The sequence below is a fragment of the Schistocerca piceifrons genome, chromosome 2 (assembly GCF_021461385.2).
Source record: "Schistocerca piceifrons isolate TAMUIC-IGC-003096 chromosome 2, iqSchPice1.1, whole genome shotgun sequence".
Taxonomy (NCBI): Eukaryota; Metazoa; Arthropoda; class Insecta; order Orthoptera; family Acrididae; genus Schistocerca; species Schistocerca piceifrons.
In genome coordinates this window covers 878,950,292-878,976,484 of record NC_060139.1, presented here as the reverse complement: position 1 = coordinate 878,976,484, position 26,193 = coordinate 878,950,292, and the positions used below count along the sequence as shown (strand labels likewise).

The 26,193-nt window shown below is 42.7% G+C and overlaps 1 protein-coding gene across 1 annotated transcript in view; it reads right to left on the bottom strand.

The window, feature by feature from the left end:
- LOC124775959 overlaps window positions 1-26,193 on the bottom strand; it is a 211,652-nt gene that overhangs the window by 71,322 nt on the left and 114,137 nt on the right. The window contains exons 9-10 of the mRNA XM_047250801.1: window positions 25,724-25,870; window positions 3,251-3,441 (exon numbers count right to left, since the gene is read on the bottom strand). Coding sequence (XP_047106757.1) covers window positions 3,251-3,441; window positions 25,724-25,870 — 338 coding nt within the window. The remainder of the gene's footprint in view (window positions 1-3,250; window positions 3,442-25,723; window positions 25,871-26,193) is intronic.

The window sequence follows — 26,193 nt, the reverse complement described above, 5'->3', positions numbered from 1 at the left end:
ATACACAAAGCCTCTACAACTGATAAAATTAATCTACCCACTCCAAATTAATTAAATAGTGTCCACTCACACACAAAACTTTATAAGAATGATGTTTGGACAACATGGTTGTGGAGTAACAGCGATTGATATAAAATTAACTTAGTAGTAAGAAAACAGTCTTAATCGCGTTTTTTTATTTATTTAGTGCTGACCGGTTGCAGCCCATCGCAGGGGCCATCTTCAGGGCGAACATACTGTGAAATTACAATACATATCTTAGACAAAACTAATGACAACCATCTTATGAAAGTGGATTACGTAAATACAATTTTTACTCGCTGGGCGACTGCTGGTGACATCACGTTTAGCGAGGTGTGGCAGGAGACTGTAAAGAATTTCCCTTAGGCCTGGGTTTATATAGCAAGCTATGAACACGTGAGCGTAAGCAACGCCTCCAGTGGTGACCAATGGTAGGCATCTAGGATTAAAGATTTGAAGTATAAATACAATTTGCGTTAAGTTTACAATTTAAAGAAACCACGTTCAAATTAAAAAAAAAAAAACACTGTACGTAAATAAACATAAAAAAACTATGTGAAAAAACCTTTCAACGTCAGACTTCTAAAAGAACGTTAGTAAGTTACCTTATCTTGATTCGTAATATGCTATGGGGGAAGGAAACAATTTCTTGTCTGTATTCTATTTACTTTGTGCTTATTTATATCCTATTTCTATTATTTAATAACGTTACAAGTTTAAGTGTGCCTATCTGTAATCGTATATACAGAGCCCTCTACTCTAGGTGCTATGTACGCCATTGCCATGATAGTGGCCCAACATGGCTGTCCTATCTGCTACGATGTCACAGTGCATAAGATATTGGCAACCTACACTGTGTTCAGAGGCCTTCCGCCCAAAAATATGAACATTTTGCCTTTATATTTAGTTTGACTGTATAAACGTTATAAATATGACTGTATAAATGTTATAAACGTTTACACAATCATATTAAATATAAAGGCAAAATGTTCATATTTTTGGGCGGACGCCTCTATACCCAGTGTAGGCTGCCAATATCTTGTGCACTATAACGATTGATTCCTTCCGAAGTGTAGTATCGATCCTATCGTTGCCTAGGCGACGGACAGCAGCGTGGCAAAGAGGGCAGCCATATTGCGTCGTTGCCATGACAACTGCGTCTTTAGGGCCTCGACTATTCAACAGATAACACCGTAGCGGAGAGGACAGCCATGTTGGGCCACTACCATGGCAACGGCCTATATAGCACCTGGACTAGAGGGCTCTGTATATACGATTACAGATAGGCACACTTAAACTCGTTACGTTATTAAATAATAGATATAGGATATAAATAAGCACAAAGTAAATAGAATACAGACAGGAAATTGTTTCCTTCACCCATAGCATATTATGAATGAAGATAAGGTAACTTACTAATGTTGTTTTATAAATCTGACGTTGAAAAGCTTTTTCACATACTTCTTATGTTTATTTACGTAACAGTGTTTTTTAAAATGAACATGGTTTCTTTAAATTGTAAACTCAACACAAATTGTATTTATACTTCAAATCTTTAAGCCTAGATGACTACCATTGGTCACTGCTGGAGGCGTTGCTTACGCTCACGTGCTCATAGCTTGCTGTATAAACCCAGACCTAAGGGAAATTCTTTATACTCTACACCTGCCGCCACCTTGGTCCCCCTCACCCCCTCGTTGCTCCTCTCCTCTCCCACGCCTGCCCCCTGCCACGCCTTCACTTTTGTGTCCCCCCTACCCTCCATCTCTACACCCTTCATCTCCTTTCCCAAGGTGGCTTCCATCAACTCCCCCTCCTGGACGATGCCCTCTCTCCCTCCATTTATCCCTCATATCAACTCTGATTCTCACCCCCCCTCCTTTTCTCCGTCCTTTCCCTGGGCTCCCTCTTCCCCCCTTCCATCCTGTGTTTCTCCCCGCCTCACCTCTCCCTACCTCCTTTCTGTCCCCCCCCCCCCGACCCCCGAGTCCTTTTGTCTTCCCGTCCCTCCCGACTCCCTGTCGCGTCTGCCCAGCACGCCCCACCCCTCTTATGGGTCCTCATCCTCCATTGGCTTGTTTCCCCCCTCTCCCCTTCGCTTTTCCTCACCTTCCCCCCTTTTTTATTTTTTTTCCCATCATCTGTCCAGTTTCCCGCCACCTGCTCTCGGCTGTGGTATGTCATATTTTAGTGCAGTGTTCCAGTGACTGCTCAGTGTTGTTTCGCCTTTTCCCATGTTGTGAACAGAAACCATGGTGCCGGTGGGTGTGAATTTTATGTCTTTTGCGAACAGAAACCAGACTGTTGCCATGTTTTTTAATTGTCTGTCTATTATTTTACCTGTCTGCTTCATATGTATTTTATAAGCATTGTCATCCCTTTGTTCTATGTTTTAGGTTCTACGATTTTTTCGCCATGTTACCCTTTGTCTCCGATTTTGTCGCCTGTGTTTTATTATATATTATCTTCTGCTTTTTTTAAAACAAAGTCTGTTGGCTGAGGAGCGGCATACTAAGCTGGTGCTAGTCCACCCCCTTGGGGGGGGGGGGGAAATCGAAATCAATAAAGAAGAAACAAAAAGTAGATTAATTAGTCTCCTGTCACACCATCGTAAACGTGACGCCACTAGCAGTCGCCCAGTGGGTAAAAATTATATTTATGTAATCCACTCTTATAAGATGGTTGTCATTAGTTTTGTCTAAGATATGTATTGTAATTTCACAGTGTGTCCGCCCTGAAGTTGGCCCTGCAATGGGCTGAAACTGGTCGGCACTAAATAAATAAATAAAAAAGAACCGCAATTAAGACTGTTTTCTTAATACTAAGTTAAGTTTATAAGAATGACCTCAGAGCGAATTGCAAGTTTATTGTTCGGATACGTACCACAGTCTCACAAAATTTCTAAAATGACTACATCTTTCTCCGTGCATAATGTTTTGACTAAAGTTAGGCTATTACTCTATTTCCAAGCGGTAGTTGACGTTCATGAACAAAAGCCGTGAAGCTATCCAGACCCAGCACAGAGCAGGTAAACGTGAGAGTAACGAACAATTGTCTTGAGTAAACTGATATAAAAATACAGTAAAAGCAATAGCTGAAACGAATTCACATTGTCACCCAACTGTACCAGAAAAAATGGAACAGCACTTTTAATTGTCTATTAGTGAAAAATAATTAATAATTACAATCAAAGGCGCAAACAGATGGTGATGTTAGAAAGAGCCGTTACCCCGGTTTGCTGCGCCACTCGGGGGCGAGGGCGGCGGTGGCGGCGAGCCCCGCGGCGCCCAGCAGGGAGGCGCAGACGCCGGCGAGCGAGAGCGCCTCCAGCGCCCCGGCGTGGCCGCCCCACTGCAGGTCGGCGTCCGTCACCAGCTGCGCGAAGTGCGTCAGGTGCTGGCAGCGGCACACGTCGCTCACCTGCCAACACACGTGACCGCGGCGTCATGGTTGCGACGAAATCGGTAGTTGTGATGTACATGTACAGACGAACAAGGATTATTAAGTCAGAAACAAGAGCTTCACAAACTGAGCAGGTCAATAAATCGTTGATCCACCTCCGGCTCTTATGCGAGCTGTTATTCGGCTTGGCACCGATTGATAGGCTTGCTGGATGTGCTCGTGAAGGTAACATGCCAAATTCTGTCCAGGTGGCGCGCTATAGCGTCAAAATGCCGTGCTGCTTGGGGGGACCTTCCCATAATACTCCAAAAAATGTGTGTGAAATCTTATGGGACTTAACTGCTAAGGTCATCAGTCCCTGCGCCTACACACCGCTTAACCTAAATTATCCTAAGGACAAACACAGACACCCATGCCCGGGGGAGGACTCTAACCTCCACTGGGACCAGTCGCACAGTCCATGACTGCAGCGCCCTAGACCGCTCGGCTAATCGCGCGGCCATAATACTCCAAACATTGTCAATCGTCGAAACATCCGGCGACTTTGCCGGCCACGGTAGGGTCTGTCAATCACGTCAACATGTAGTAGAAACTCTCGCAGTGTGCGGGTCGCCATTATACCGGGTGATCAAGAAGTCAGTATAAATTGGAAAACTGAATAAATCACGGAATTATGTACATAGCGAGGTACAAATTGACACACATGCTTGGAATGACATGGGATTTTATTAGAACCAATAAAACACAAAAGTTCAAAAAACGTCCGGCAGATGGCGCATCATCTGATCAGAATAGCACTAATTAGCATAACAAAGTAAGACAAAGCAAAGAAGATGTTCTGTACAGGAAATGCTCAATATGTCCACCATCATTCCTCAACAATGGCTGTAGTCGAGGAATAATGTTGTGAACAGCACTATAAAGCATGTCCAGAGATATGGTGTGGCATTGGCGTCGGATGTTGTGTTTCAGCATCCCTAGAGATGTCGGTCGATCACGATACACTTGCAACTTCAGGTACCCCGAAGCCAATAGTTGCACGGACTGAGGTCTGGGGACCTGGGAGGCCAAGCATGACGAAAGTGGCGGCTGAGCACACGATCATCACCAAAAGACCCGCATCTGTCGGACATTTTGTGAACTTTGTTTTTTTTTCGGTTCTAATAAAACCCCAAGCATGTGTCTCAATTTTTATCTCTCTATCTACATTATTCCGTGGTATATTAAGTTTTCAAATTTATACTGACTTTTTGATCACACTGTATTGCTGAAATGTAAGCACAGGATAGGATGCCATGAATCACAACAGAACGCACTTCTCTTAACGCTGCTACTTGAATTTTGTAGGTTATTACTACGCTTCACTTTCTGTAAAGGCATCTGTGGTACACCTCGATATACACTTTTTTAATATGCAGTGGTTTGAAGATGGCATAATGAATTGCTGAAATTGATAGCGAAATGAAATCAAATATCTTCTCAAAGTGGGTGGCTGTTCGGTGAGTTTCCTTATCAAATATTTGACTAGCTGCTGTCCCGCGTCCAGAATGGATCAAAGGAGATCACTATGGCAGGCGAGAGTCAGGGTCATCAGGGTGGTATCTCACCCCCGCTTAGGGCGTCTGCAGATACGTCTTCACTGGCCATCGGACCTCAGTTCGAAGCGGTATCATCGCTAAAAACAATTCGTCTCCAGTCAATGAGATTCACCAATGCACTACTGACTTGCTTAATTTTTGGAGCTCTTTCTCTTGAAAATATCACCCAACTTTTCTGTACATGTACTCCGTATGTATCGGTTTACATCCCATTAAGATGCATCATTAATTTTGTTTTAGAGTGGTTTTACTCTGTCGAACTGGAAGTGACTACCTACGTGTTATCCTCACCAATCCCTTGCACCTCATCCCCATGCACTCTATCCCAGTCTCCATCCAAAGGTCATACAATATTTCTCCCGCAACAACAGGAATACCCGTCGGGAATCCATAGACACCCAGACCGGAAATCACCCACTAACCTTCCAGCAACCTAATGGCATGCCTCAAGCCACATTCTTCCTGTAGCAGATATTGTCAGATGCTATATCCTCTCACGTTCATAGCAAGACCATATACCCTCATTGGCCCACCCTCCTACCACAAACCTTGATTCCATCACTTTTACAGGTCCTTCCTATGGACTCATGATCAGAGTACAATTACACACCATGGCCATACACAGAGACACACAAAGAACTTATTAAATGCTAAAAAAGACAGCAGACTCATGCTACACCCCAATTTACGCTTCCAAGTAAGGGAAACCATTCCATCGACTCAGTGGCAGTAATCCCGTCCCTCACTGCCTGCTCCTCCACAACCAACATCTCATACCTGACAACCTCAGCAAAGCTGGCTACTTTGCATCCTGTCCCTCCGATGTGTTCTTCATTCCTAATGACCAACCTTTTAATTACTCCAAATACCTCACAGTCCGTGAATGCACAAATATCGTTGTCCCGCCTTGGCTTTTAGCTTACACGTCTTGGACAACATAACACAAAAAGAATTAAATATACCTAACACAGCGCCTTATTGCCTTCGCCCATTATTTGTCACTGTTAACAATACCAATTCCCTATCGAGCGAGATGGCTCAGTGCTTAGCACAATGGACTCGCATTTGGGAGAACGACAGTTCAATCCCGCGTCCGGCCATCTTGATTTAGGTTTTCCGTGAGTTCCCTAAATCGCTCCAAGAAAATGCCACGATAGTTCCTTTGAAAGGGCATGGCCTATTCCCTTTCCCGTCCTTCCCAAAATCCGGTGAGACCGATGACCTCGCTGTTTGACCTCCTCTTCCAAACAACTCAACCCCAACCAAATCCCATGCCTTGCAGCGCATTGCAGGCGTGTCCCAAGGTTCCATCTGCCCTGATCTCTTTGATCACCTCTACGTTGACAGCCTGCCCAAACCACATCCACCAGTCCACTTCCATCAGTATGCTGATGGCACCGCTTTCCTCGTTCTCTGTTCTGCACTACTGAAAACCCAATGAGCCCTCCAAATCTGATTTATTCAGTTTATCTACTGGTTCAAGATGATGACTCCTCGAGAACATCCCTTCCAAAAACTCAGGAAACAATTATACGATGAACCTCCCTCAACTTCTGCCTCCATGTTTGCTAACTCACCATTTACAACCAGTCTATCCAGCTAACTAATATACTAAAATATCTTGGACTAACTCTCGACTGGCAACTAACATCAAACTCTCACCCAAAAACCTCCCAAACCACCCAAACAACGAATGTTCTCCAATATTTACCCATCATATATCTCTTTCCTCATCTATCCCACGTCACATGAAGACTACCCATCTTCTCTTTCCATATCTCCCCATCCCATCCTTGGTACCACAGATATGTCCACCCACCAGAGTCCACATCGCATTCTCTCACCCCACTGTCCACCTTCATTCATCTCCATAGTCCCTACCAAATGGACCCCGAAATACCTCTACTCACATCCTTCAAACCTGTAGCACTCATTTTCCTGCAGCTTTTAAATGGAAGTACTGTGCTGTCCATTTTTTTTTTTTTTTTTTTTTTTTTTTTTTTTTTTTAGAAGAACATCACCATTTCTGCAATGTATTTTAAAAGTACATATTTTTGTATTTTTATCTTTTAATCCTTCGATTTTAATTTAAATAATAAAAAATAAACACTCCTGACATTTTATGTTAACACAACAAAAATCATCGTTTTTAATTTTTTTAAATCATCTGTAAACTTTCCACCTTTTATAATATTAATTTAGTCTTTGTTTGTATTTTCAAAGCTCTTAGGTTAACACTGGAATGTTGCACCGTCTCTAGCCCATCTCCCCGCTCATATGGGGCGACGTGGGAGAAATAACAACAAAGAGAAAGGAACTTTTCCGTTACTAATCATAGGATGTATAGAGTGATTACAGTTAAACTTTATAAATAAACTGTTGTTACTTGAGAGGGGCCGCATGACAAGAGAGTGGTAGTAGCACAATGACATTTTGTGGAAATATTTTTAAGCAAATGCGAAAGAGAAACAACGAAAAAGCTATTGAAAGGAACAGAGTTTAATTTCCACATGAGAGGGCAGCTTTTGCTAAATGCGCCGCCGTACCACTGCGGTTGCCTAACGCAAGTCATGACAATGACACCACCAACAACCCAAATCCTGCAGTGCACAGTCTGATCATCATTCGTGTGAAGTTGCGTACACATACGCTAAATAATTGTCTCAAGTACCGAAAGTTGAATTATTGCCACCTTATACTTCTCGTCACTTCACTCTCCCTGACTTCCAGCTCACCATCCATGATCATCCGACTAACTGACTAAAAAATCTTGCACTTACGTCTTTGGCGACCGGTGTGGTCGAGCGGTTCTAGGCGCTACGGTCGCAGGTTCGAATCATGCCTCGGGCATGGATGTGTGTGATGTCCTTAGGTTAGTTAGGTTTATGTAGTTCTAAGTCTCAGATGTTAAGTCCCATAGTGCTCAGAGCCATTTGAGCCATTTTTGAACTTACGTCCTTCCACTCACTAACCTGGTGCCACCATCAACTTATCAACACACAAAAGCCCATAATAAAAGTTACTGAAACTATTTACAGGTAATACATGGGAGTTTACTGCGTTCCACAATCCACTACACATAAGTAAGTTTTATTTGTACCATACTCAGCGGACAGAGGGTCTGGGCACTCTCTTGCCCTTGGGGTGGGAAACTGCCCCTAAAGGTGGAAGAATCAGCAATGATAACGGCATGAGAATACAGAAGGCAATGGAAACGACTCCATTAAAAAACACACAATGTGTATCGAGAAGACATGTGGTCTGCAATTGAAAAAGTGTAACGATGATTCTCAATTGGCAAAAGATTTCGGAATATTCCCCCATTCGGGTCTCCAGGAGGAGACTGCCAAGAGGCCCATTAGAAAAAGATTGAATAACTAACTAAAGGATCACGTTCTAAAAGTCGGAGCGTGGAGTGTCAGAGGTTTGAACGTGGCGGGGAAGCTAGAAAAACTGAAAAAGGAAATGAAAAGGCTACATTTACATATTGTGGGGTTAGTGAAGTGAAATGGAAAGAAGACAATGATTTCCGGTCTGATGAACAACAGCAGCAGAAAATGTTATCAACAGGAAAGGAAGGCAAAGAGTGTTTAACTGTAAACAATTCAGAGACAGGGTTGTTCTCATCGGAATCGGCAACAAACCAACACCGAGACCGATAGTCACGTATGCAAGCCGACGTCGCAAGCTGAAGAGGAAGAGATAGAGAAGGTATATGAAGATTGTATTGTATTGTATCGAACTGGGGACCTAGAAACGACGGAGAGGCTTCGTCCCTGTAGCAGCCCGCAGTGTTACACAACCCCACAGCAGGCTATAGCAGTCCACTGACCCCACCACCGCCCCACACCGAACCCAGGGTTATTGTGCGGTTCGGCCCCAAGTGGATCCCACCCCCCACCCCAACTCCCTCCCAGGAACGTCTCATACCAGACGAGTGTAGCCCGAATGTTTGGGTGGTAGAGTAATTACGGTGTACGCGTACGAGGAGAATGTGTTTGCGCAGCAATCGCCGACATAGTGTAACTGAAGCGGAATAAGAGGAACCAGCCCGCATTCACCGAGGCAGATGGAAAACCGCCTTAAAAACTATCCACAGACCGGCAGGCACATCGGACCGCGACACTAATCCTCCAGACGGATTCACGCCGGGGACCGGCACGCCTTCATGCAAGGCTAACCGGGCGGGCGCTATATGAATTTACTGAACGGGACATTCAATACGTAAAAATTTATGAAAATCTGATAGTCATGTGAGACTCTAATGCGGTTATAGGAGAAGGAGTTGAACAAAAGGTTACAGCAGAATATGCGCCTGCTAGTAGGAATCAGAGAGGAGAAAGACTAATTGTACTCGATAATAAATTTCAGCTAGTTATAGCGTATACTCTGTTCAAGGATCACAAAGGAGGAGATATACTTGAAAAAGGCCACGAGATACGGAAAGATTTCAATTAGATTACATCATTGTCAGACAGAGATTCTGAAATCATACACTGGGTTGTAAGGCGTACCCAGGAGCAGATAAGGACTCAGATCACAGAACAGGTGACTGGAGTTTAAGAGACTAGTCACGAAGAATCCGTGCGCAAAGAAGTGATGTATGGAAATACTAATGAGGTGATAGCTACTGCGATCAGGGATGGCTCAGTAGGCAGTTCAGTTGAAGAGGGCACTCGCAGAAGTTGGAAAGAAATACATAGGTACAAAGAAGATAAATGCGGAGAAACCGTGGGTAACATACTGCAATACTTCAATTAATCAAAGAAAGACAGAAGCACAACAATGTTCAGAGAAATTCAGGATTACAGAAAAACATGACGCTTGGGACTGAAAGAAATAGTAAGAGCAGCGAAGCTAAGACGAAATGGCTGTTTAAAAATGTGAAGGTATTACCGTCAGAACGACTGACTTAGCATATGGCAAAGTGAAGACAACTTTATCTAAAATTAAAAACAAAGTTGGTAACGTTAAGAGTGCAGTGGGAATTCCAATGTTAAATGTAGAGGAGAAAGCGGTTAGGTAGAAAGAGTACATTGAAGGTCCCTATTAGGGGGAAAACTTGTCTGATGACGTGACAGAAGAAGAAACAGGAGTCGATTTAGAAAAGTAAAGGTATCCAGGATTAGAATCAGAATTTAAAAGAGGTTTGGAAGACTTAAGGCAGAGGGGAGAGAGAACATTCCATCACAATTTCTATAAGAATAAAAGGGGGGGGGGGGGGGGGGGAAGAGCGGGAACAAAACGACTGCTCACACTGGTCTGTAGGATGATTGAGTCTGATGACACATATCAACAGATATTCGGAAAAAAATATCATCCACCCAATTCCGAAGACTGGAAGGGAAGAGAAGTTTGAGAATTATCGCACAATCAGTTTAACAGCACATGCATCCCAGCTGCTGACAAGAAAAAAATACCGAAGATTGTAAAAGAAAATTGAGGATGTATTAGATGACGGTTCGGTAAAGGTAAAGGCACCAGAGAGGTAATTCTGACGTTGCGGTTGATGATGGAAGGAAGACCAAAGAATAATCAAGATACGTTCGTAGTATCTGTATACCTGGAAAAAGCGTTCGACGGTATAACATGGTGTAAGATGTTCGAAATTCTAAGAGAAATATGTGTAAGCTACAAGAAGGAAACACTGGTAATATACCAATAACAGAACGAAGAGGGAATATCAGAGTGGAGGACAATGTATGAAGTGTTCGGATTAAAAAGGGTGTAAGACAGGGATGTAGTCTTTCGTCCCTACTGTTCAATTTCTACCTCGAAGAATCAATGATGGAAATAACTGAAAGGTTCAAGAATGGAACTAAAATTCAAAGTGAAAGGATATCAACGACAAGATTCGCTGATGACAGTGTTACCCTCACAGAAGTTGAAGAAGAATTGCAGGATCTGTTGAGTGGAATGAACAGTCTAATAATTGCTGAACATGGATTGAGAGTAAATCGAAGAAAGATTAAAGTTATGTGAATTATCAGAATGAGAACAGCGATAAACTTAACATCAGAATTGATGGTCACGAAGTACTACCTAGGCAGCAAAATAACCCTTGACGAACGGAGCAAGGAGGACATCAAAAGCAGAGTAGCGCTGGCAGAAAGGCATTTCTGGGCAAGAGAAGTCTACTTGTATCAAACATAGGCCTTAATATTGGGAAGAAATTTCTGGGAATGTACATTTGGAGCACAGCATTGTATATTAGTGAAACATTTACTATGGGAAAACCGGAACAGAAGAGAATCCAAGCATTTGAGATGTGCTGTTACAGACGAATGTTGAAAATTAGATGGACTGATAATATAAGGAGTGAGGAGGTACTGCTCAGAATCAGAGAGGAAAGGAATATGTGGAAAACACTGACCAGAAAAAGCTACAGGATAATAGGAAATCTATTAAGACATCAGGGAATAGCTTCCATGATAAAAGCGGGAGTTGTAAAGGGTAAAAACTGAAGAGGAATGTTGGAAATAAATGAGGACGTAGCCTGAAAGTGCTACTCTGTGATGAAGAGGTTGTCAAAGAAGAGGAATTCGTGGCGGGTCGCATCAAATCAGTTTGAAGACTGATGACTCGAAAGAATAATAATAATAATAATAATGTTAGCACCCCCTAAATGATACCACTTCGTACAAGTCCCGTAACGCCAAGTAGTCTGTCTTGTCTCTGTATATGCTTCGCCTCTCCCACACGTATCCTCGTAAAATTCCCCTCCCCCCCCTCTCCATCCCCCCTCCCCGTCTTCTTAAATTCCTCAAACATCCTCGTAAATCCTATACATTGCACGTACTCAACAATCGCTACCCAGTTACCTACACAATACTCTACAATTCAGGGCTGCTACCCCGCATATAGTAAGACGTCCCAGCCACTCGGAACAGGTAATGGTAATAGGCTCCCTCTTCCTGAAGCAAGTATCCACCTTGACACCTATTCATCCCATTAGCTATAGCCCTAATTCAACTACCCTGGTCCTAGATCAAGGCGCCAATATCCCTCCCAGTCTCCTGAACCACTCTGGTTACGCTCTTTTTCACTAGGTCCCACTTCTCAGCTCAGAATCATCCTTCCAAATAGCAATCCGTTTACACGCGGTCTCCTATTGCCTCTGTCTTCATGATCCCTTTCTTCCCGGCCAGAAAGAATATATTGCTGCATGTAACACCGTCACCATCAACCTTACCATTTGTATTTTCCTCGTTTTGATGCAAAGAAAGAAAATTCTGCATATTTTTTAACATCGGGGCAGAATGAAATAAGATGGGGTAGCGTTAATTCCGTCTAGAATGGGCTCCGCTACACTGAAGCTGGCTTTTTTTTTTTTTTTTAAAGTTGACGGCCGAATGCTCTTTCTGTTACTGCAGCCTTCAGTTACCTAAGGGAGGGAAGCCATGTGTGCTACATGTCTGAAATATGCGAACTTTTTGGTATCTGCGATCGTATTTTCAATGTTTACGTATCGTATATTCCGAGACGAAAACTGGAGCCGCCCAGCATTTGCCAAAACGAGCATGGGAAAGCGCCTAAAAACCACACGCATGTTGGTTGGTGTACCACCTACGGACGTTGATCCGTCTCGCGGCTTCAATCCGGGTCTGGCTAACTTTACTGTTTCAGAAGCCAGCGCGTTGCGTGTTACGCTGTACAAGCAGGTCAGTGAAATGGCCAATGAAGAAGAAAAAGCTTTTTTATATTGGTGAGCACGATTCAAGAGTGATAACACCGTTACCGTTACTGCAATGTAGTGGCTGTTTTATGTCACTTTTTACAAATTCGTATATTACAACTTGAGTCACCCTCCAGTTTGGATCCATTTCACGAGAAAATGAGATGTGTAAAACCTGGGCAATGTCGGATAAGAAAAGAGTGCTCCTAGCCCCCAAAATTGCAAAATCCAGATAAAAAGAAAAACATCTGCACCGCAGGATATTACTAGAAATTGGAAATTTGTGGTAAGTTCTATGGGACCAAACTGCTGAGGTCATCGGTCCCTAGGCTTACACACTACTTAATCTAACTTAAACTAGCTTACGCTAAGGACAGCACAAACACCCATTCCCAAGGGAGGCCTCGAACCACCGACGGAGGCAGCCACGCGAACCGTGGCAAGGCGCCCAGACCGCACGGCTAGCCCTCGCGCAGGATATTACTTCTGAACCATAATTACATTCATTACCTTTTGTAAGGGGATTACTTACTTAAGTTTCCATAAGGGAAAACCTATATCATTTCAGAGATCGCATTAGTCAGGTGTCACGATGCATCAGAGACCACAAGCCAAGTTCACGCAAGGTATTAGTCGCAGGAAGTACGTTCTACAGGTCGTTAAACGGAATATTTATTTTCTCGGGAATTAGTCGAACGAAATAACTGGAACTAAAGTGTCACTATTTACGCAAACGTTAACGTGTTTCTTTTACAGTTTGTGGCTGTGTTAATTAACTGTGCTGTGAAATGTCACACTAGATCTAAGCTGAGTGATGACTTGGGAACAGCATGAATTCTGACACAGTAACTGAACCTGCGTAATAAAATTATTTGGTCAATATCAACGAAAGAAGCAAGCACAAAAACTAGCTGGATTTTTACAGTTAGCTACGACATTTCTTGATATCTTTAGTCTTATCAACAACTTCGGCACATTAGCAGTTAAGCTGATTGTGCGATATTTCTCGCACTTGTCAGCACGTGCAATCTTCTGAATTGTGTGGATGATATGTTTCCGAAAGTCTGATGATATATCATCTACATCTACATCTACATTTATACTCCGCAAGCCACCCAACGGTGTGTGGCGGAGGGCACTTTACGTGCCACTGTCATTACCTCCCTTTCCTGTTCCAGTCGCGTATGGTTCGCGGGAAGAACGACTGTCTGAAAGCCTCCGTGCGAGCTCTAATCTCTCTAATTTTACATTCGTGATCTCCTCGGGAGGTATAAGTAGGGGGAAGCAATATATTCGATACCTCATCCAGAAACGCACCCTCTCGAAACCTGGCGAGCAAGCTACACCGCGATGCAGAGCGCCTCTCTTGCAGAGTCTGCCACTTGAGTTTATTAAACATCTCCGTAACGCTATCACGGTTACCAAATAACCCTGTGACGAAACGCGCCGCTCTTCTTTGGATCTTCTCTATCTCCTCCGTCAGACCGATCTGGTACGGATCCCACACTGATGAGCAATACTCAAGTATAGGTCGAACGAGTGTTTTGTAAGCCACCTCCTTTGTTGATGGACTACATTTTCTAAGCACTCTCCCAATGAATCTCAACCTGGTACACGCCTTACCAACAATTAGTTTTATATGATCATTCCACTTCAAATCGTTCCGCACGCATACTCCCAGATATTTTACAGAAGTAACTGCTACCAGTGTTTGTTCCGCTATCATATAATCATACAATAAAGGATCCTTCTTTCTATGCATTCGCAATACATTACATTTGTCTATGTTAAGGGTCAGTTGCCACTCCCTGCACCAAGTGCCCATCCGCTGCAGATCTTCCTGCATTTCGCTACAATTTTCTATTGCTGCAACTTCTCTGTATACTACAGCATCATCCGCGAAAAGCCGCATGGAACTTCCGACACTATCTACTAGGTCATTTATATATATTGTGAAAAGCAATGGTCCCATAACACTCCCCTGTGGCACGCCAGAGGTTACTTCAACGTCTGTAGACGTCTCTCCATTGATAACAACATGCTGTGTTCTGTTTGCTAAAAACTCTTCAATCCAGCCACACAGCTGGTCTGACATTCCGTAGGCTCTTACTTTGTTTATCAGGCGACAGTGCGGAACTGTATCGAACGCCTTCCGGAAGTCAAGAAAAATAGCATCTACCTGGGAGCCTGTATCTAATATTTTCTGGGTCTCATGGACAAATAAAGCGAGTTGGGTCTCACACGATCGCTGTTTCCGGCATCCATGTTGATTCCTACATAGTAGATTCTGGGTTTCCAAAACGACATGATACTCGAGCAAAAAACATGTTCTAAAATTGTACAACAGATCGACGTCAGAGATATAGGTCTATAGTTTTGCGCATCTGCTCGACGACCCTTCTTGAAGACTGGGACTATCTGTGCTCTTTTCCAATCATTTGGAACCCTCCGTTCCTCTAGAGACTTGCGGTACACGGCTGTTAGAAGGGGGCAAGTTCTTTCGCGTACTCTGTGTAGAATCGAATTGGTATCCCGTCAGGTCCAGTGGACTTTCCTCTATTGAGTGATTCCAGTTGCTTTTCTATTGCTTGGACACTTATTTCTATGTCAGCCATTTTTTCGTTTGTGCGAGGATTTAGAGAAGGAACTGCAGTGCGGTCTTCCTCAGTGAAACAGCTTTGGAAAAAGGTGTTTAGTATTTCAGCTTTACGCGTGTCATCCTCTGTTTCAATGCCATCATCATCCCGTAGAGTCTGGATATGCTGTTTCGGGCCACTTACTGATTTAACGTAAGACCAGAACTTCCTAGGATTTTCTGTCAAGTCGGTACATAGAATTTTACTTTCGAATTCACTGAACGCTTCACGCATAGCCCTCCTTACGCTAACTTTGACATCGTTTAGCTTCTGTTTGTCTGAGAGGTTTTGGCTGCGTTTAAACTTGGAGTGGAGCTCTCTTTGCTTTCGCAGTAGTTTCCTAACTTTGTTGTTGTACCACGGTGGGTTTTTCCCGTCCCTCACAGTTTTACTCGGCACGTACCTGTCTAAAACGCATTTTACGATTGCCTTGAACTTTTTCCATAAACACTCAACATTGTCAGTGTCGGAACAGAAATTTTCGTTTTGATCTGTTAGGTAGTCTGAAATCTGCCTTCTATTACTCTTGCTAAACAGATAAACCTTCCTCCCTTTTTTTATATTCCTATTAACTTCCATATTCAGGGATGCTGCAACGGCCTTATGATCACTGATTCCCTGTTCTGCACATACAGAGTCGAAAAGTTCTGGTCTGTTTGTTATCAGTAGGTCCAAGATGTTATCTCCACGAGTCGGTTCTCTGTTTAATTGCTCGAGGTAATTTTCGGATAGTGCACTCAGTATAATGTCACTCGATGCTCTGTCCCTACCACCCGTCCTAAACATCTGAGTGTCCCAGTCTATATCTGGTAAATTGAAATCTCCATCTAAGACTATAACATGCTGAGAAAATTTATGTGAAATGTATTCCAAATTTTCTCTCAGTTGTTCTGCCACTAATGCTGCTGAGTCGGGAGGTCGGTAAAAGGAGCCAATTATTAACCTAGTTCGGTTGTTGAGTGTAACCTCCACCCATAATAATTCACAGGAACTATCCACTTCTACTTCACTACAGGATAAACTACTACTAACAGCGACGAACACTCCACCACCGGTTGCATGCAATCTATCCTTTCTAAACACCGTCTGTACCTTTGTAAAAATTTCGGCAGAATTTATCTCTGGCTTAAGCCAGCTTTCTGTACCTATAACGATTTCAGCTTCGGTGCTTTCTATCAGCGCTTGAAGTTCTCCTTCATCGACACAAAGCACAGTCCTCGACACAGCGTCAACATGGAATTCCCAGCCACGCGATCAGCCTGGATCACGCGCTGGGGCTATCCCTCTTGCTCTGGCTAATGTTTGGCACCACGCAGTTGCTGAGGAGCCCCGGCTTGTCGAGCGGTCTGAGCGGCCACGCCAACTCCGAACTTAGAATATTTTCAGGGCGCCACAACTCGCCCGTTACCTCACAACATCATGACACTTTTTCAATTACAGGCCACCTGTCCTATAAATATACATTATGTGTCTTTAATGCAGTGGTTTCCATTGCCGTCTACATCCTCATTGCTGATTATTGCGCCTTTAGGGGCAGTTTCCCATCCGAAGGGCAAGAAGTGTCCTGAATCTTTGTAACCTCCTCCAACCTCTTTGACATCGCTACTGGCGAATGAAGGTGAACGTCGAAGTCTTTGGCCACCATATTGTCCTGCTTTTTGATCAAAATTTAAGTGGAGGTGGGGTTTAAACCCAGGAATGAGGACTTTTTGGCTATCAGCAAAGAAGCTAACTTCAGACCATCTTTTATTTTATTTTTTAGTATCTTTTTAAAAATATATGGAATGGAGTGAACCTGTCTCGAGACTTTACATCCACATTGCGCAACGGCTTACCAATTTGTTTGTTTAGTTATTTTCTTTTAGCAAGAGAGGGATATTAAGTTTAATCGAAAACAAAAATGTAGAAAATCAGCAGATAACGTCAGAAAATACAAATTCGGAAAATTGACCTTTCCTTGTAGGCAGATGGAAGGCAGGGCTGATGGGAGATGAGTACGTGTAGGTCGGATCTAGTTCGATGGCGGGGCAGGGGGTGGAATGGGCAGCGGTTGACCACACGAGGCCTGGCCACTGCGTGCCCGACACCATCATCCAACTAAAAGTCGACAAGAAGGGACCGCCAAAGAAGGAGATAATTGTACCCATGAAATTTTGTAGTGTGACTCAGCAGTGATAGGTAGGAGAGAGGGGAATGGGAAACAAGGACAGGGTGGTATCAGGCGCTATGCCCACCACAGGTTTGAAATAAGTTGAGGCAGTGTTAGTAGTGTAACTCAAGAGCAGTCTTATCAGCCACGCCAGGCGTATCCCAGTGAGCAGGGTACCGCGCTAAATCCCACGGAGGTAATTGGCACAGTAGAGGTGGTAGCGTGAATGTCGCTGAATCGCTGCATCCTCATTCTGTAGCAGGGTTCAAAGACCAAGTCGCGATTTGTCTCTTTCTCCATGAAGTTAAGCCAGTGACCATCCTTTGACCCAGACTATCGCATGCGTTATGGCTGCAGGAAACTCACGTCCTCTGGGCAAATGAAAGCGTGTGGTTCGACCACAGATGCATAGGCACGGAGGAAATGGGCGACCATTTGAGGCCGCAGCGTCCAGATTTCACGAACACCGGCGCAGGGAAGGCGATGGGCTTCGTTGTCCACCGAGTGACATGTGGAGTATAAAGGAGTGTCCATCAAACAAATCGCATGTATATTCTTGTTAATGGCTAATTTCCCACACGCAAGGTGATACCATGTCACTCAGCCTAACATCGGGAGGTACAATTGATGGAGATGTCACACTGCTGTCCACCTCGTTAATCGATATTCGATCCCAACGTTGTTGCAAGGTATGCCACGTAGTAATTGTATGTAGAAATCCTTTGGATGTGCGGGTGTGTACATTGGAAGCCACTGCATACATAGCTAAGGTCCACAAAAAAGACAAACAGATGCTCAAAGGTCCTACTGACACTGGGGGGAAGGTGAAGGCTGGCGTTTATATGTCCAACGGTTGTCACATGAGTTCCCTGTGCCTAACTGCTGTTTGTTCATAGTGTTCAGATATAAGGCTGCCGCATACCACCAGATATTGGTCAGTCCAGGTTCCCTTGCGTTCCAGGGAGGGTGATTGTATCGTATTGGACTTTAAAAATGTTGCCATAAGGAAGTAGTCCAACGCAACCTGTAGGCTACGATCAGTTGTCAGCGACTTTGGATGGACCTGTGCTATGTGCAACAGCTTAGAAGTCGTCGACGTTGTCGCCCCATGCCGATGTCGTCGGCGCCTTGGATGTGTACATACACATACCCCACCGATGGCGACTGCCAAAGGGGTTGAGTTTTTCCAGATCATTTGTCAGCGCAGGCATCGCGATTATCAGTACTGGCCCGTCTCCAAAAGTAACATTGTGGTCGTCTTCACCTTGAGAAATCACCGAGACGTCACGAGGGAATTCGGTCACTGAATTGCGGATAGAGGGCGAGGCATCCTGGCCGGAGGCCATACGGCGCAACCGCTTGCACTTCTTTGGTGACAACTGCTTGCGCGCCCGACCTTCAATGTTGGAAGACGGGAGGAATTCCCGACGTTACAGCACAAACGCTTCTTAGGAACAATAAGTGTTGAAAGTTCCATCGAAGCGGCCGGCGCGACGTCCATGTCCTAGTAGGAGAGAGGGACGCAGGCTCCTCCATTCCGTCGGACTCCGCAGATAGGCGAGTCACTTGTGACAGTGGTTTCGTTGATCGCCGACCAGTGGGCGGCGAAGTGAGGGCCACCATGTAGGTGACAGGCAATACCGTTGGTGGGGTCTCTCTCAGCACCTCAGCACGCAGCAACCGAGTGATGCGCCGTATCAGGTTTTCCAAACGGAGATGACTCTCCTTGACATACCCAGACCAGGTCCTGGGTTGGGCGTCGTATATAACAACTGCGCGACATCCACTGATGTTTAAATACGAATACACGTGGCAGCGAAGGTCAATCGTGATCTGGTGCATCACTTTTAAAATGGTTAACATATTGAACTGAAACCAGTGTTCTGCTGTCTGATCGTGAACCACCCCAACGTTTCCGTCACCGTAACAGAACCGGAGGCCATGTTGGGTAGATTTTGAGATCCTTCCACACGTCGAATTGTCAACGACCTTGACATATATGACACTATTAACAATGGAAATGAGTGCTTTTGGTCGTATATATTCATTGTTAAACGTAAATCGAAGTGTTGCTTTCGTGAAGCGGTTGGCCACATTCCTGCTCGCAAGCAGGCAACTACTGGAACAGTACATTCTATCATACTTATAATTTTTTCCACAGTCATTAATATACACATCTCCATTTATCACTGTCAAAAACTGAACCACATCTTACTTATTTTCCCAGGTACGCTTCTTTTCCTTTTAGTCTCTCAGCCATGCACGTAATTTTTATAGTCTCCCCATTAATTATGTTCTACCTCTTTTCCATGTTATTTTTTTCTCACTATATCTTCTTTCGCGTCCATATGAATCTACTTAAAAGTAATTTTTTAATGTAAAATTTATAAACAGATATAAACCGTTGCTCTGCTAGCACCACATATACTATTCCTGTAACAAGTGCCTTTGAATGTGAGATCCAAAAGAAAGTGTAAGACATATTAAAACACATTTTTAAAATACGAAGAATGTTGGCGCTAGTATTTCGAGGAGTAATAAGTATAACAGAAATAAATTAAAGTTTAAAAATACCATTTCAATCAAATTGCCAATTTATTGTCCACTTTCAGGAAACAAAAAATTAACATTTTTCAGAGTGTGCTGAAAAGTATTGCCTACGAATTTCTTATCTGAAAGCTCTTAATGGTTTTCAAATAAAACTAACTTTATTAACATTCTGCATCTTTATTCGTTATGATTACTTATTTATTTCTCAACATAATCACCCTGGCGACGAACACATTTCTCCCAACGAAACACCGGTTTGTTGATACCGTCACTATAGAATGTTTGACTTTGTTGACGATACCACAACCTCTTCTCTGCTTGCACCGCTTCATCACTATCAAAATGAAGCCCTCTAAGGCGTTCCTTAAGTTTTGAAAACAGATAAAAATCGGATGGGGCTAAATTGTACTGTACAGATAATGATCGATGATAGTAAACCAAAGGCGTCGGATTGTTACAGATGTCGCAGCACTCACGCTTGATCTGGCATTTTCATGGCGAAGGAGAGGATGCTCCTTGTGTGGACGAACTGTTCGAATTAGAAACTCAATTACAGCACGCTTTTTTCACGCACCGACACGGCAACATCACACACCGCCATGATACAAGCTACAATTCGGAGCCCTTTAGCGGCAGAGTGATGCATACATGTATACATGAAGAATAAAGATGAAGAATGTTAACAGCGTTTGTTTTATTTATAAAGGTTTAAAAGTTTTCACATAAAAAATTCGGAGGCAGTAGTTGCCAGCACATCGTCGGAAAACCCCTTTTCACATGTGTCCAAATTCCTCGCTGATTCATTAGTGAAATCGTCTACTTTGAGGTTGAGGGTAGGCCAAATTTACTGTGGGAGTTCATTTTTTTCTTTTTAACTAAAGTAAAACAAATTATAATCGAGCTTATGCTTATATGCTGTACATAGTGTTCAATTTTTTGTCATTGTGTGAAATATACTTGAGTCCTTATTTAGTCACTACAGTAAGCTACAATGAACGTGGTGAAATATTTACAGCAGTATTAACCATAAATTATTTGAAGCATTGATGTCTACGAGCGGAGGAATACATTGCAGGTCCATTGGACAAAAACTGCACTCACTTGGGTATCATGGGAAGAAGAAATGTGTCGTAGATATATATTTCTTATAAGATTAGACGCTTGTGTTATCTATATTCGTAGCTATATGTGTCAAATAGATTGTTTTGGTTGGAAAAAGTTAGATTCTCAAGTAAGCTGAAATACAAAGTAATCAGATAGAATGAAACACCATATTATAAAATGGAGGCGGACGAGAAACGATGAGATTAAATTGCTGATAATTGTGTGAGATGTATTCGGCGAAATGAGCTTTAGTTCTTCATGTCATGAAGGAAAAAACTAGTTTGGAAGAAATAGATTTAATGACAAGAACGGTCAATCTAATATCACAGGATAGTTCAAGAAAAACTTACAAACTTATTTATGAAATACGCTGAACAGGAAATTCAAAATGACTCTGAGCACTATGGGACTTAACTTCTGAGGTCATCAGTCCCATAGAACTTAGAACTACTTAAACCTAACTAACCTAAGGGCATAACACACAACCATGCCCTAGGCAGGATTCGAACCTGCGACCGTAGCGGTCGCGGAGATCCAGACTGTAGCGCCTAGAACCGCTCGGTCACCCCGGCCGGCTAACAGGACATTCAAAACGTCTGTTTTGAAAGAGAAATGTAAAGAAACCAGAAAAGTCATAAGTAACGGAAAAAATGGTATAGCTTGCTGAAAGCTTGGACATAATTTCGGACAACAGAAACCGAATGGTTCTAGCAAATGCAAATGAAATCACCGTTTCACTAGAAAAAAGTGTAAGCAAATGCAGAGAATAAAGTGAAAGCCCGTTACAGAAGGAAAATAACCTTTACTGCAATGGAAGAAAAGAAAATATTTTAGAAGAAATAAGGTGTCATTTGAAATGCCATAAACTTAACAAAGATTTAAACGTTTTAGATTCATCAAATGTCAATGACGCGATGTTTTCGAAGACAATAAAATTCCTTGGAGCGTCTAGGATCTTCAAGTATATACAGTACTTTCACTAAAATCAGTGTAAGAGAAGACGTACACCGTTTTTTTCATAAAAAGTACTGAGGAATATTTCAGTAGATTGATACGATTTATAGCGCAAACGATTTTATATCTGTACTTCTAAGGTATCAGCTGCAATAAACAGAGAATATAAATTCGAATTGGAGGACATACCGCGTGATTATCAAAGGAGGGCTAAAGGTAACTACAAATCAACTCTGACGTTGTAATAGGAAGAATGAATGAAAATGATGTAACTTTTATGGCACTTGTGGATCTAGAAGATGTTAGACGCGTATCAGGAACGATATTTCAGATCCTGATGAATACAAATTATATAAAACGTGCAGTAGGGGGAAAGTTGTTCCAAAAGTGCAGAATACGTTTCTGAAGTGGTACGCCTCAGAAAGAATTCTAAACTGACATAAAATCTGAGTCGTGGGTAACCCAGAGAAGAAGGAGGTAGAAGTACTTACATGTGATGTGCAAAGTTAGTGAATGCAGCTGTTACCTGCACAAAATAAAACATATAAGGAAAATGTCTGTAGTACCTCACACCAGAAGATGGATTTCGTACTGATATGTGCTAAGGTATGCAGAAGTAGCCAATGTAACATTAAAGGGAAAAGAGCATGAAACATAAAAAGACAGAAATGGATAGCGCAGGTTACTGAAGACGATGAGTGTAGCAAGTTTACATTCATGAGAGATGCGCAGATGGACAGCGTCGACTCAGTGGCCTGGAGAGTTTGTTTGAAAGAGAGAAAATGAAAACGTAACATTACTGGACTAGAAACGGAACTTATTGAAAAGTTTACAGGAACAAATAAATTTTTGTAGAGAAAACAAATGATTTTCAAAGCCAGAAAGCACATCAAAACATCCGTATGTCATTTCTAATACAGTTTAATAGACTTGCCCAAAAAGTCTGGGTGTTTCTTGGTGAAGACTGCTTGTTCCTAATAAAATAGCTTTCAGTGTTGCTGTTATTTTCTTGGTAATACGAGTATTTCCTAAGTAGCAGAACGTCAAGTATTAATTTCGTTTTATTCTAAATTTTGCCTGACTGTTACCACAGTTAATTATAAGAATTACTTTTTTGCTAATGTTTTCATACCTTAGGACAAAAAATAGAAGAATTTTGGCAAATGGGCTCTCAAACCTGCATTCTTAAGTCTTCTTGTTCTGATATATAGTTAATTCAGTATGTGGTTAATTCAGAATACAGATTGTTTGGTACTAGTAGACTAGTGCTTAATATTAGCAAGGTGAATGCTTCGAAAGAAGTATATCTTTACTTTTAGAAGCCATAGAATGTACAATACAAAAATGTAAAAATCGTTTCTCGGTTAAAAAATACAGTAATTTCCTATTGGTTTCTTGTTAAGAGATTTCTGGTCTCGGCCGCAAACAGAAAAATTAATATAACAAGAAATTTGTGATTTTCTGTTCAAAATGTGTATTTCATAACGGAGGCTATGTCAGTTATGATGATTACTTAAAATGATAATATCTGTATTAGCATTACGAATGTTAGTTGCAACTGTATTACTTTCAACAATTTGACACTGTGAGAAAGAGATAAATTTGTACATTCCAATTTGTATACATTCATGGAAGCGTGAACAAGACATGGGTAGAACGGCTTTGAAAGAAACTGATTCTTGGTTTCTTGGATGATTTTTGTGACATAGATAGCTGTTCCGAAACGAATCATTTTCAGCGGTACATATCGTAATAGTAGTTGAATCACTTCTTCGCTTCAAAACTTGGTAGATAACAACAGAGTATGCTATATCATATGGTAGCTACTGTAATAGGTCTACAAATGAAGTGCACACACGAGAGAGAGAGAGAGAGAGAGAGAGAGAGAGAGAGAGAGAGAGAGAGAGAGAGAGGGAGAGAGAGCGAAACTAACATTGGTTCTAATTTATTGGCAACTTTTCTCAAACAGAAAATTCACTATCAGCAAGTTTACCTTCACTAGTGGGAAGTTCTTGTTACATCTGTGCATCTTAAGCAGCCCAAGTCTAGGGCAAGCAAAGCCCACATGGTTCTTCTCATGACTCATAGTATACATTTAGATGGTACGGCACTTGTGTAGGCCAAGGGGCATACTGGGATGACGGGAATGAGAAGACCGACCATTTAGAAAACACGGAACAAAGAATACATCCTAGACATCGATGTTGTTGGACTATCCAAAGAGTGAATGGGATAAGGAATGGATTATAGATTCGTTGCACTAGAGTTATAGATAAAAAGATATCTTCAGGTGTCGAATGCACATTGATACACGAAGAGTAAGGCGTAAATGATAAACACCACAAGACGGTTTGTGACGACCAGACAGAATTCTACTCGTGCTCGCTACCGAAAATATTTTCCCAAAATTCATGCCATACCGTCTATATCTAAGGAGTCATGAAATGAATCATGTGTACTTTGCTTGTCCTAGACTTGGATGGGACTGGCTGCTTATGATGCATAAATGTTACAAGAACTGTCCACTAGTGAAGGTAATCTTCTTGATAGTGAATTTGCTGTTTGAGGTTTTGCGAAAGGTTGCCAATAAATTAGAGCCAATGTTACCAGAATGAGATTTTCACTCTGCAGCGGAGTGTGCGCTGATATGAAACTTCCTGGCAGATTAAAACTGTGTGCCGGACTGAGACTCGAACTCGGGACCTTTGCCTTTCGCGGGCAAGTGCTCTGCTAGGTTCGCAGAAGTTTGGAAGGTAGGAGATGAGGTACTGGCAGAAGTAAAGCTGTGGGGACGGGGCGTGAGTCGTGTTTGGGTAGCTCAGTTGGTAGAGCACTTGCCCGCGAAAGGCAAAAGTCCCGAGTTCGAGTCTCGGTCCGGCACACAGTTTAAATCTGCCAGGAAGTTTCATATCAGCCCACACTCCGCTGCAGAGTGAAAATCTCATTCTGGAAACATCCCCCAGGCTGTGGCAAAGCCATGTTTCCACAATATCCTTCCTTTCAGGAGTGCTAGTTCTGCAAGGTTCGCAGGAGATCTTCTGTAAAGTTTGGAAGGTAGGAGACGAGGTACTGGCAGAAGTAAAGCTGTGAGGACGGTACTTGAGTCGTGCTTGGGTAGCTCAGTTGGTAGAGCACTTGCCCGCGAAAGGCAAAGGTCCCGAGTTAGAGTCTCGGTCAGGCACACAGTTTTAATCTGCCAGGAAGTTTCAGAGCCAATGTTAGTTTCTCTCTCCGTGCGTGTGTGTGTGTGTGTGTGTGTGTGTGTGTGTGTGTGTGTGAGTGTGTATGTATGTATGTTCGTCTGTGTGTCTTTGTGTGAGGGAGGATGCGGTAGTTAGATGTAATTTGGTCATTAAGATATTATCATACTACTGAATTTAAATTTTTTTGAATTACACAGTTAGCTAATGAGTGAGAAAGACTGGTGACTCCAAAACAAAGGTAATCTTATAATTTGATGCTGTATTTAGATAGACCAATGATAAAATAAGAAAACAAATAGCTTGATGTCTAGTAAGACATTGTTGCGTTCAATGAGACTTCGGAATCAATGGATTTTACTTTCAAAAAAGTTTCAGTAGCTGCCTGGATTGAGCATGACAGGTGGGAAACCCCGTGATTGAGCGACGCTTACCTCGCCTCGGAACTCCAGACTGCACAGGCTGAAGTCCCAAACGTTCCTCTCCAGGTCCCAAAGCCCGCACCGTCGCCTGACGCCGCCGTGCGTCGGCCTCAGCACGATGTCCACGTGTCGTTCGTCGTCAGTGGAGGAATTGATAATCTAAAAGCAACGAATATTGTAACTTCATCAGACACTAACTGGCGATGTAAGATACATATTAATTAAATGGATATCAGGTCATCAGTATCAGTGCAGAAAAAGAGCTTTGGTTTGCTTAAAAATTGTATGCTCTCCACTCATGTGTTTGCTTTCTTTTAATTCGCCAGTCTTTCGAATGGTTTCATGCTGCCTTCCTCAGTTTTCCTACGTTGTGCTGATCTTTTCATCTCTACATAACCCAACATCTAATATCATCCGTTTTGCGTACTCTGTCCTTAGTCTCTCCCTACTACTTTCCCTCTTGAAAGCTTTCGCAGCGGTTC